This window comes from Gracilinanus agilis, chromosome 3 (assembly GCF_016433145.1).
Source record: "Gracilinanus agilis isolate LMUSP501 chromosome 3, AgileGrace, whole genome shotgun sequence".
NCBI classification, from domain to species: Eukaryota; Metazoa; Chordata; class Mammalia; order Didelphimorphia; family Didelphidae; genus Gracilinanus; species Gracilinanus agilis.
This window is the reverse complement of record NC_058132.1, coordinates 193,528,841-193,542,186: the sequence shown is the minus strand read 5'-3', so window position 1 is coordinate 193,542,186 and position 13,346 is coordinate 193,528,841. Positions and strand designations below refer to the sequence as shown.

At 36.9% G+C, this 13,346-nt stretch overlaps 1 protein-coding gene across 2 annotated transcripts in view; it reads left to right on the top strand.

Moving 5' to 3' along the window:
* The window catches only part of ALG9 (ALG9 alpha-1,2-mannosyltransferase), a 118,929-nt gene that overhangs the window by 2,077 nt on the left and 103,506 nt on the right, over nt 1-13,346 (top strand). For both annotated transcript variants that reach the window (XM_044669371.1, XM_044669370.1), the window contains exons 2-6: nt 3,949-4,087; nt 4,835-4,969; nt 8,866-8,936; nt 10,185-10,273; nt 11,923-12,058. In XM_044669371.1, coding sequence (XP_044525306.1) covers nt 3,949-4,087; nt 4,835-4,969; nt 8,866-8,936; nt 10,185-10,273; nt 11,923-12,058 — 570 coding nt within the window. The remainder of the gene's footprint in view (nt 1-3,948; nt 4,088-4,834; nt 4,970-8,865; nt 8,937-10,184; nt 10,274-11,922; nt 12,059-13,346) is intronic.

The following is a 13,346-nucleotide window of genomic DNA, read 5'->3' as shown; positions in this document are numbered from 1 at the left end:
GGGGCAGTGGCACCCACTTTGGGAATCACTGATCTACACTGTTTATATTTTGTTTGTATCTAGTTATTTCTCCCATTATTATCTTCCCTCATTAGAATGTGAGCTGCTTAGGGCTTTTGTGTGAACTGCTCGTGTTTTTGCTTTTCTTTGTAGCTCTAGAATTTAGCAGAATGGCTGATCCATAATAAATTCTGTTGACTGACTGACATGAAGGGAAATTTTGACCTCAGAATTCACTAGGTTTATTGGTTTACTCCTTCTGAATGTCAGAAGAAAATATAGTAGCGAGGACACTGGATGCCAGGAGACAGGTTCTAGCCCAGATTAAAATTTTGTTGCTGTTGATTTGTTTTTTTTTTTTTCAGCCATGTCTGATTCTTTCTGACCTCATCTGGGGTTTTCTTGGCAAGGGTACTAGAGTGATTTGCCATTTCTTTCTCCAGCTCATCTTACAGATGAAGAAGCTGAGGCAGAGTTATTTGCCCAGGGTAACACAGCTAATAAGTGTCTGAGACCAGATTTGAACTCAGGAAGATGAGACTGGAGCAAATCACATCTCTGGGTCTTGGTTATCCTTGTTTGTAAAATGAAGGAGGTGGTCTAGATCAGTGGTGCCAAACTCAAGTAGAAATGAGAGTCTAATTCATACATAAGAGTTCCTGCAGGTGAATATTGACTTAGAAAACTACAAATTAACATTATCTAAAAATTTGTATTTTTAAAATTTTTGTTAGATATTTCTAAATTATATTTTAATTTGGTCTGGTGCACTCAGAAGTGTTGAGGCCTGTATGTTTGACCCAGCTGTACTACATGACCTTGAACTTGTTTACAGTTCTATTCTTTTTCTCTCATCTGCCCCAATTAAACTGGACTACTGTCCATTCATGTACATGACATGCCTTTTCTTATTTCTGTAATTTTATACTGTACCCACTCCTAGAATATTCCCCCCCCATATCTGTTTTCTAAAATCCTGCTTCCACTTTTTAAAGACCAGTTCACATTATCTTCTCTTATGAAGGCTGCACTGATGATCCATATAATGATGCTTTCTTCTTTCCTCTGAAGTCTTAGAGTACTGTACTTTTGTTATTCCACTTCCATTCCCACGTTGTCTTGTATAATTCTTATTTATCTCTATGTCTTATCTCTTCTACTAAATTATACCATTCTTGACAGAAGGTCAAGGTTTCATGGATCTTTGCTTTCCTTACAGCACCTTGCATATATATAGTAGATGTTTTAAAAAAATGATTTAGATGAGTAAAAGTAGTCTTGAAAACACAAACACACACACCGCCAAAGAATAAGACAGGAAAAACGAGGTTACTATATATTAAAAGTAATATTGATGGAAACAATATTAAGTAGGTAGTTCAACCCAAAGGCAATGTTTTTTTAACAGAATTTCAGCATAGAGAACATGTAGTTCCTTTTCTCAGGCACAACTTCTCTCAATGATGGTCACTTAGCCTTTAGTGATGGGCAGTTCACTGTCTTCAAGAAAAAGAATTACATTTTTGAAATGTAATGGACAGCTAGATGGTACAGTGGGTAGAGTGCCAAGTCTGGAGTCAGGAAGATTCATCTTCCTGAGTTCAAATGTGATCTCAGATACTTAGTAGCTGTGTGACCCTGGGTAAGTCACTTAATTCTGTTGCCTCAGTTTCCTTGTCTGTCAAATGAGCTGAAGAAGGAAATGGCAAACCACTCCCAGTATCTTTGCCAAGAAAACCTCAAATGGAGTCACAAAAAGTCAAACAGGATCAAAAACCCCTCAACAACATTTTTGAAAACTTAATGGTTAGAAAGTGCTTTCTCATACTGAATTAAAATCTGCCATCCTATAACTTCCACTGGCCCAAAACAAAGTAAATGTAATCCTTCTCCATGACAGCTATTTATATATTTGAAGTTAGCCATCATGTCCTTTTTGTAGTGTTTATGTTTCAAGCCATGAGTTTCCAGTTCCTTTAGTCATTCTTCATATGCCATGATTTTTAGTTCCATGACCATTCTGGTCACCCTCTTTTTTTTTTTTTTTTTTTTTTAAAACCCTTACTTTCCATCTTGGAATCAATACTCTGTATTGGTTCCAAGACAGAAAAATGGTAAGGGCTAGGCAATGGGGGTCAAGTGACTTGCCCAGGGTCACACAGCTAGGAAGTGTCTGAGACCATATTTGAACCTAGGACCTCCTGTCTCTAGGCCTGGTTCTCAACTCACTGAGCCACCCAGCTGCCCCTGGTCACCCCCTTTTGAATGTGCTCTGCTTTGCCAGTGTTCCTCATGACAGTTAGTACTTAGAACTAAATATGATATATTCTAGATTTATGGACACTTGGCTTTTCCACATGGGATCATAGTTTGAAGCTGGAAGGACCTTTGAGGCTAGTGAATCTTTAATGCAATCTAGGATTTAATTAGTTTTACTGGCTTCTGTGTCATGCTGTTAACTCAATAAGCTTGTAAGCAGTTGAAATCTCTTCCCACATGAAGTGCTAGTGTTATCAGATATGCAGAGGATAATACTGGATTTGGAATGAAGAGTGTAGGGTTAGAATTCCCACCCTGCTTTTTGCTGCCTATTTCATAGGCATGGGAGAAAAGTGTTTTGTAAACCTTAGGGAACAATTTAAATGTATATTATTATTACTAAACCAGGTCTTTCCTGTACCATACTTGTACACTTAATTTTTTTAAACTCAAATTTCTAAGAAATAGTTTCCTTTTAAAATCCTTGATTTATCTGCTAATTATTGAGTGAATGATATATTTTGGAATTACAGCTGTTAATTTGTTTCAAAATTAAATAGTGAAACCAGGAAGTGAAAGGATTAAAGTCCTAATTTTGTTTTTATTTTTAGACTTTTATTTTTTATTTTTTTAACATGATTCATGTTTTTACTTTCCCCTTCACCCCCTCTTTAGCCACCCCCCCATATCCAACGCGCATTTCCACTGGTTTTAACACGTGTGATCAGTCAAGACTTATTTACATGTTATTGATAGTTGCATTGGTGTGGTCATTTAGTGTCTACATCCCCAACCATGTCTGCATCAACCCATGTGTTCAAGCGGTTGTTTTACTTCTGTGTTTCCACTCCTGCAGTTATTCCTCTGAATGTGGGTAGCGTTCTTTTCCATAAATCCCTCAAAATTGTTATGGGTCATTGCATTGCTGCTAATACAGATGTCCATTACATTCTCTTTTACCACAGTGTATCAGTCTCTGTGTACAATGTTCTTCTGGCTCTGCTCCTTTCACTCTGCATCAGTTCCTGGAGGTCTTTCCAGTTCACATGAAATTCCTCCAGTTTATTATTCCTTTGAGCTCAATAGTATTCCATCATCAGCGTATGCCACAATTTGTTCAGCCATTCCCCAAATGAAGGGCATTCCCTCATTTTCCAGTTTTTTGCCACCACAAAAAGCGCAGCTATAAATATCTTTGTACAAATCTGTTTATCTATGATTTCTTTGGGGTACAAACCCAACAATGGTATGGCTGGATCAAAAGGCAGGCAATCTTTTATAGCCTTTTGAGGATAGTTCCAAATTGCCATCCAGAATGATTGGATCAGTTCACAACTCCACCAGCAATGCATTGATGTCCCAATTTTGCCACATCCCCTCCAACATTCATTACTCTCTCCCCTGCTGTCATTTTAGCCAATCTTCTAAGTATGAGATGGCACCTCAGAGTTCTTTTGATTTGCATTTCTCTAATTATTAGAGATTTAGAACATAAAGTCCTAATTTTGGTTTTACACATTCTAATGAGATCAAAAAAAAATTTTTGAGGTTTGGGTTTTTTTTTTCCTTTTCTATTATAATAACTTTAGTCCTTTGTTGCATTTTTTGCTTTTCTTTCCCTCCCCTCTTGCTAGTTTTATTCCCATCCTAGTAGCTCCCTCCTGATACCTATCCTTTGCTCTTGATCAGACCACCTGGGAGTAAAGCAGGACAAGTCTGGGCACCTGAAGGGTCCACTGCTTTCAAGTGTTTGATCTCAGCTCGATTCTGTGCTGCCCTCCTGAGTAATATTTCTGACTGTGATGAAACATTCAACTATTGGGAACCAGTAAGTTATTTCTTGGCCTTTAAAATTTTTTGAATAGTATTTTAGATGTGTAGGAGTGTGTATAAGGGATATAAGAATGTTTCTATGTCTTTGGCTGCATGGTAACAAAATTATTCATATTAAAGATGTGGTGTTAATATCATAAAAATAACTTTGGATTCTAATAGTACCCAGTGAAATGGTACATGAATGAAAGTTTAATTTTTTGCTACTATGACAATGTCAGAATTGGAGCTTCTCTATTCTGACCAGTGAGCTGTTAAATTGATTGTAAGATAATAGTAACTGCAACAATGTAAATAAAAGCAATATAGAAAGGAAATAAAACTGTTCAAACACAATAGTCAGTGTTTGTGTCATTCTTTCATGATTAAAGGATGTGTCTTTTTTTTTTTAATAAAACATAATTTTATTCATGGAGTATACTTCATATACTTGGGCATTTGGGTGATTTTGGAAGTGTTTATGGCATCAAAATTAATAATTTAAAATTTTATAGTGAAATAACTCAAGGTTATTTGAGCACCAAAAGTAGGACATCCATAATCTTAGAGTGTTATGCTATTTCCTAAACTTTTTATAATGACAATTCCCTGTAGGTAACAAAATTCTGCATAGACTTTTAGCTATTTTTTTGGCCCCTAGTTCATAGATTACCAAGAAGCTTTTCATGACATTGTATATCCTCCTGAAAATTAGTTTTGGCCCAAAAAACACCAGGTTCATCTCTCTCTTTTGGAATTTTAGATGCACTACCTCGTCTTTGGGAATGGATTCCAGACATGGGAATATTCCCCAGCTTATGCTATCCGATCCTATGCTTACCTGTGGCTTTATGCCTTGCCAGTTATGTTCCATGCAAAAGCCCTACAAACTAACAAGGTAAGACCAGGCTTAGCCTGAAGTACTTGTCTATGACAATAAAAACAACTGAGTTTGGGGGCAGCTGGGTAGCTCAGTGGATTGAGAGCCAGGCCTAGAGATGGGAGGTCCTGGGTTCAAATCTGGCCTCAGACACTTCCTAGCTCTGTGTCCCTGGGCAAGTCACTTGACCCCCATTGCCTCCCTTACCACTCTTCTGCCTTGGAGCCAATACATAGTATTGACTCCAAGAGGGAAGATAAGGGTTAAAAAAAATTAAAAAAAAAACTGAGTGTTTTTATTTTTGCTTTTTTTAAAACAAAAACTAAACTGTAAGGCAGAGTTTTAGTTAAGTAGAAATAAGGGTACTATAATTAGGTATAGGGGCCTAAGACTTTGAGGTAAGTACACAGTAATAGCATAGATAGTAGTAGTATTTAGAAAAAATAATTCTTGTTTTGCAAAGGAAAGATTAAATGGAATGGAGGCTGGTTTGGAGGGTAGTAAGTAACTTTTCTAAATTATAGATAGTTAAGGCCTAAACCAGGATAGTAGCTATATACTATTACAATTGAGTATCTGCCTTCTAGTGTTCGAGTTTATCAGAGGAAAAACAGTAGAAGTATTGCTTTTATTTATTAAGCCTCAATAAATAATTCATTAATCAATAAACATTTATTGCCAGCTATCAGTCACTTTATTGAGTCATGAATATCAAGATTTATTTTTTAGTATGTTATGAAATATGTCTTTTTTTTTAAAAGGGCACAATATGAAAAGAGCAGTGGGCTATCCTCAGAGAGTTTTGTTTAGGTAACCTGCTATTGCTTCAAGCACAACAAACCTCTAACTGAATGAACTATCTTCAATCCTAAAACTCAACTATTTCCTAGTTGCTGTCACCAGTATCTTCCTTTGGTTCTCAAAAGTTTTGCAATGCCAGAACCCTATACATAAACAAAATTTCATTGAAATCCTCTTCATTAGGGATAGCTAGGTAGCATAGTGGATAGATGCCACGCTTGGAGTCAGGAGGAGCCAAGTTCAAATGTAGATTCAGATACTTCCTAGCTGTGTGACCATGGACAAGTCACTTAACCCCATTTGTATAGTCCTTGCCCATCTATTTTAGAATTGTTTCTAAGAAAGAAAGTAAAGGTTTTAAAAAAGAAAGAAAGGAATCCTCTTTTTGCTTTCTGCAGCAAAGCAGGAAACATACATGTTTTTTCCTCTTCTAGGTGATAATTCATCAAATATCTGAAGACAGCTATCTTGTTTCCCAAAAGGCCTCTTTTCAAGCTAAATATCCAGAGTTTCTTTAATAGTTCTTTAATAGAATATGTTACATTCTCTATTCTTGTCCTCATCCTCAGATCAATTTTGTCATCCAGAACTAATAATGCAAGTTTACATGTCTCCTTAAAAAACAAATCAACCCACCCTTTAATTAAAAAAAAAAATGCTCATTTTCAGACCACTTTTATTTATAGAATCATGGAATCTCAGTCAGAATGAACTTCAGCAGTACAGTTTGAACAGAAATACTCTCTATATTTTCCTAATGGGTGATTGCTCATTATCCACTTAAAAGAATTTCAGGGTTGGGAATCCACCATCTCTTGGGGCAATCCATTCCTTTTGCTGGCAGTCTAACTTAATCTGCCTCTGCAGTATTTACTATTTTTTCCCCCTAGTTCTGCACTCTGAGACCAAGCAGAACAAGGATATTCTGTTTTCTAGCTGATAGCTCTTCATATACTGTATTCTCCAAAAACCTTCTTCTTAGGCAAAGCAACCCCAGTTTCTTCATGAAAAATAAACAGGGCAGGGTAGTGCCTTACCAGGTAACTCTTGTTTAGGCCTTAATTAATGAAGGCTAAGATTCTGTTAGTATGCGACACCTTTAACTCATTTAGTTTGCAAACTACTAAAACCCATATATCTTTTTCACATGCACCAATTTATTCAGCACCTTTTCTATACTGTCCTTAGATGGTAGAGGTAGATTTTTTTTGAGCCCAGGTGTAGGATTTTACTTTTCTCCTTATTAAATTTCTTATTATTGGGATCATAAGTTTATACTTCTAGAGCTAGAGGTTCTTAAAAATCCCAAAAAATAAATTCTATCTCAGGCACCATCTTATCTACTGCTCACCTTCAGTTGGCAACAGTAATGAAAATGAAACTTGACATCCTACATACAGTCTTCTATTTCTGATCCAGAAGCACCTTAGAATGCTTACCAGAGCCATCTGGCTTTTTTCTGGTAATGGCATTTATCTCCTGCCAACTTCTTAACAGATTTCAGGTTTTCTCTTTTGTACCAGAGGCAACCTCAGGAAGACAGTGTCTATCCTTATTCACATCAGATCGACTTATAACAGCCTTCCTCAAGGCACTGCCAGCCATCACTGTCCACCTCCTTCTCTTCTCCTGGTGATACCTGTGCATCCACATGGTCATTCCTTGTGGCATATGGAGTGTTTCCTCCTCAGAGGATGTAGCCCTACCTTCTACTGGAATAGAATCATGATTTTACCCTGTTTCAGAGAATTGCTGTGGGCTCTTCCCTTCCTCTTCTCTGTCAAATTTTTCTTCTCTCTAACCTCTCATTCTCTGGAGTATTTCAAGGAATCTTTATTCCCATCAATAACTTAGAGAATAGAGAAGCAATCCTATAGCCCTATCTTCTGGTAACTGGATTGATTTGCAATAAGTATGTGCATAGTTATTTGTTACTGGCAGAAGCACAAACATAGTATGTTCTCTGCAAGTCCCTGAAAGACTCCACCTGCCATATTTTCTAGAAGTGAAGTACTCAATCCTCTGATATTCTTGTGATTAACATGTCTAACTACTATGAAAAACTGCCTGTTGGAGGCTTCTAGGTGGCTCAGTTCAAATCTGGCCTCAGAAACGTCCTAGCTGTGTGACCCTGGGCAAGTCACTTAACCCCCATTGCCTACCCTTACTGCTCTTCTGCCTTGGAAGCAATACACAGTGTTGATTGTAGGATGGAAAGTGAGATGATGGAATAAAAGAAAACTGCCTGTTACCTTCCTGAGGGTTCAATTACTAGGGACTCCTGAGAAAAATCTATAGAGGCCTTTCTTGAAATAGGATGCTAGCTTGCTCAGCTCCATTTAGTTCTTAATGTTTGTTTTCCTTTCAAAGTCCTAACACAAACCCAAGCTGCTTTTGCCTCTTATCCAAGGATTTAGCTCTAGTGCCACCTCCTATGTTAGGTATTTCCTGACCTACCCCACTGGCTTGTGCTGTCTTCTTTAGTCCCCCTATCTATCTCTTTGTGTATATTTAGTATTTACTTATCTCTGTGCATGTTTATTCCCCTAATAGAATGGAAACTCCCTATGTCAGGGAATAATTAATGTTTTGTCTTTAAAATCTAATACAGTGTCTTCCATTTAGTAGAGGCTTAATAAATGCTTCAAATATTTGAAGACAGTGATTATAACCTTCCTAATTATTCTTTTTTTAAAACTAAATGTCCCTTCAGTGAATCTTTTTATGGCATGATATCTAGTCCTTTCATCATCCTGGGTGGAGTTCTAGTTAGTCAGTAATCTTCCTAAAATGTGGTATATTAGTTACTTGTTACTCAATCATGGGAATTATTTGCTATAGAGATTGAAAATTGATGTTATTAATAAAGAAAATTGATGATGTTTCTAGTTATAAGCAGATCCTATTCTAATTATGCTTTTCATTTAAATTAATAGTTTCAATCTGAGTAGCTTAAAAAAGTACTTTAAAATATAGAAGATATAACCATGTGAATACTTCAGAAGCTATTTGACTTAACCCATATTATCCTAGCTATTTCCTCAGTTTTATTTTTTCTAATTGTTTTAGCTTGTGTCTGTGACCTCTTATTTTTTTTTCTGGATTTCTTTTAGGTTCTCATCTTTTACTTTTTGCGATGTATCCTGGCTTTTGTGAGCTCTGTTTGTGAACTTTACTTTTATAAGTGAGTACAGAAAGCTTTGCTTGTAGAAAATCACTGTGTAGGATACCAGATAGAATGCATTTTCTTCCCAATATGCATGGCAGTGGCTGAAACGTGCCCTCACTCCTTTTCCTCCCTGCAATGTGTTTTTTCATTTAAAATAAGCAATTTATTTTAGGCAAAGAGTTACTTGTGGCTGTTGTTTTTCTCACCGGAAGCTTTCAAATATCTAATTTTTATGATGATCATTTTAGTTCTGTTTGTCCCTGTGCCCTGGATGTGTAGTCAGTAAACCTGGACTTGTCTCAAATTTTGTGACTTTTGGTAAGCCACTTAACCTCAGAGCCTTAATCTAAGGCAGGCTCCTATTCCCATATAGAGGAGATCAGATAGCTTTGGAGGCTCTTATGACACTGATATTCTGTGTTTCTATGTGTAAGAGGGGATAATAATATTGGTATCACCTTTAGAAAGTTTTTTGGAGGGGGCATATAAGTGATATGGTGAATAGATAGCCAGGCCTGGAGTAGAGAAGACCTGAATTCAAATCTGGCTTTAGACATTTCCTAGGTATGTGACTCTAGGCAAGTCATTTAATCCCATTTGCCTAGTCTTTTGTCCTTTTGTCTTACAGTTGTTACTAGGACTGAAAGTAAGGGTTTCAAAAGTTACTGGGAGAATTAAGTAGTATAATTTATGTGAATTTGCTTTGTAACTGCTATGTGTTCTAGAAGTGTAAGGATTTTAAAATTTCCTTGGCAGTCTAGGCTAGCATTTTAAAAAATACTTCTTACATGTATTCCATATAACTTTTCTCCTCCTGTCCTCAAAGTTAGGTGGCAGGTAGATGCCACAGTGAAGGATTTAGCTCTTCTTTGACCCTAGAAAAGTACCTTCCATATCAATATTTATTTGTTTAATGATTGTTAAAAGTCTCAGTAGGCATCTTAGTAAGCTAGATGTTTAAAGGACAATCTTAAATCTTTTTTTTTCTCTCTGTCCTCTATTTAAGCTATTTAGTTTCCTGTTTGTTGTTATAATTATGGCACTTTTAGTTCCTAGAACATTTATATATCCCAATGGACTCTTCCTTTCAGACTGATCACCCTTAGGTTTCTCATTAGTTCAAAGTCTTAGATGAGTTTGTTACAGCTGCCCTGCATTTTAATTCATATCATCAGTTCATCACTAACCAGTGCAGAAATTTTTTATGTTCTTTGAAGTAAATGTTCCTGAGGTCTGCCATATTTGATGTTTTCTTCTGTCTAGGGCTGTGTGCAAGAAGTTTGGCCTCCATGTGAGTCGACTGATGCTAGCATTTTTAGTTCTCAGCAGTGGGATGTTTTGCTCATCGGCAGGTAAGAGACAAGGGGAGAAAATATCCCTAGAGATTTTGTAGTTGCAACAAGGGAGTATTTTGTCTTAGTGTAAGTTTAAAAAGTGAATCCATGAAATTCTTTACAACATAAAATTAACCCCAGATTTTCCTATGCTTTTGGGATGTAAAAAGGTACTTTTGTGGTTCTCTACAAGGAAACACTTTCTTTCAAAAAACTCTTGTCTCTGTGTTCTAAATACTTTTTCCCAAGTCGATTTGAGATGAATAACAAACCAGAGCTATAGTTTTTGGTTTTAGAACTATAGGTGACAACCAGGGCTTTGTCTTTGAAAATTCTGAATTACCCTTCTCTCTATACATTAACAAATGGAATTGTCAGCCTTATATGTCACCAATATTATGCTACCTTTATCTGGAAAATCTGTCCTTTATAATATTTTATAGTTACTTTATGAGTTACTCCCAAGATTAGCCTTTGGTGGAGGTGCCAGGATTAAATTTGATTTTTTTTATATTGCAGTTAAGAATGTTAAGGCATCAAAGTTATCCTCTCAGTCAGAGCCATGATTAGAACATGGAGCTCCTGAGCCTTTTTCTGAGCTCCTTGCTTCTTCATTCAGTTCTTGTTGGAATTGGGTGCTGATCATTACTACCCCAGTAATAGGTGGAGCAAGAGATGAGTAGCAGGAAATGCCTTTTGAGGAACACTGTGGCACATCATTTCATTGTCAAGTGGAGCAAAATGTAAGCAGGCACTTTTTCACTTCAGGCACCATGCTTATGGGGTGAGGTTTTTTGTCAGGAAAATCCTGCTCCTTGGCTGGAGAGAGACAATTTGTAGCCCAGCTACCAAGGACTGGCAGATGCATATTGTATTAGAATTAATAGTAGATTTGGATTCAGAATATTTGGGTTTAAATCTGGCTCTGTACTTATATCTGTAACATTTTCATTTAAGTCATTTCACATATGTGAACCTCAGTTTCCTCTTCTGTAAAATGAGCAGGTTGGACTAGTTGATCTATTAGGCCCCTTTCAGCTCTTAAATATGATATGGTACTATTATTAGGAGATCCCTGAGGTAGGGTGCCCAAGTTTCTAATATGGTTACAAGTGAGAAGAATGTCCAGAAGTGAAAGTGTTCATATCATTAGGTTCAGGATGATAATGTAATGCCCTTGCCAACTCTCTATGCTCTGGAAAGGGCCTTCTAGAGCACCTGTGACTACAATGAAGTAACAGGTTTGGTTCAGAGCAGCCCTAGAAAACTAGTAGAAGTATCTCTCTGTCAGCTGTGGTTCTCTTGAAGCCCTGATTCCAATGTGTACATGAAACTGGGACAGTCCTGTGGGTTTCTGGAGCATAGTGAGTCTGAAATTGCAGGCTACATCCAGTGGTCTTGGGTTTCCATATGAGGTACAATCCTCTGTTGCGTTTGATGCGTATGTATCAAGAAATAGGAAACTACTACTGAAATGGAATTTTTAAAAAAATGGATCCTTCTTACTGTCCATTTGTTAGTGTGGTATTATGTAACATGCCACTGGTATGTAAATGCTTCTGTTCCCTGATGCCTTATAGTGTATGATAGTTAATCTTCATGAAGATTTTGATAAGTTGACTTAAATTTTTGTTGTTGTTTTTGAAACATTTCTGTACTTTTTTCAGCCTTTCTTCCTAGCAGCTTCTGTATGTACACAACCGTGATAGCTATGACTGGCTGGTTCATGGACAAAACATCCATTGCTGTGCTGGCAATAGCTGCTGGGGCTATTGTTGGCTGGCCATTCAGTGCAGCTCTAGGGTAAGAAGCTCCCCCCTCCCCATTCACACATTAACTCACAATGCTAAGTTATCTGCAAACTGTCTGGGCAAGACAGAAGTTTGTAGACAGTAATTGGATCTATGATATGGCTGCAGTGTGGAAGAGGATTTAATATGGGACTTAGGTGAACTTCTATAAGTCTGAGAAGGCCAATTCAGTTTAGTTCAGCAGCATTTACTAAGTGCCGGTCCTTGTGTCTGTAAAGCAGACACTGAGAATACAAAGACAGAAATGATCCCAGAGTTTATATTCTAGTCAGGGTAGGCCAGTGACTTAGAGAATGCTGAGTGGTACTGAATCTGACCAGTCATTTTTGCCTAACAAATTAAACAGGTATTTATCTAGTCAGTATCATATATTAATATCTGTGCCAAGGTACCATGGAGGATACAAAAAGTAGAAGAAAAAGTCTTTGTTTTCATAGAGTTTGCTCTCTATAAGTTGGTAAAGCAAGAAATACCTAAAACAGAGTTGTTAAACCTGTGGCCTTTAAGCTGAACCGGATCAAAATATAATTTGGAAATATTTAACAAAATAAAAAAAATATAATTTTCATTTTCAATTCTGTCATTTTTTTCAGTTGTGTTCAATTCATTGTGACCCCATTTGGGTTTTTCTTGGCAAAGGTACTGGAGTGATTTGCCATTTCCTTCTCCAACTCATTTTCCAGATAAGGAACCTGAAGCAAACAGGGTTAAGGAACTTGCCCAGGATCACACAGCTACTAAGTATCTGAGGTCAAATTTGAACTCAGGAAGATGAGTCTTCCTAACTCTATGCCTGTTTCTCTATCCACTATACCACTTAGCTTCCTCACAGTACATCACAGGCAATGTTAATTTGTAGTTTTCTAAATCAGTCTGTTGCCTGTAGGTATCTATTTTCATTTGAGTTTGACACCACTGCTCTAGAAGACAGTTCCAAGGTTTTGTATAAGTAATTGCATAATGTTTTAAGACTAAACAGAAGCATTGATGAAATTCAAAGTAAAGGAAAGTTCCTTGGGTAGCTGAAAAATTCCTTGAGTTGATTTGGAAAGATTTCATGGTATAGTTGAGCTTCCGTGAAAATTTATAATATTTCTTGTCAGAGAGGAAGACATTCGAAGTAGGGAGAACAATACTAGCCAAGTAATGGAAATAGGAATAAGTATGGTTTATTGCTGGGCACTGAAAAAATGCCTGCCTTACCAGTGAGTATATTCGGATTTGTTAAGGAGTTCTACAAGATGCTGTCAGGTAGGAAAGGTAGCCTAGTTGATGGACCA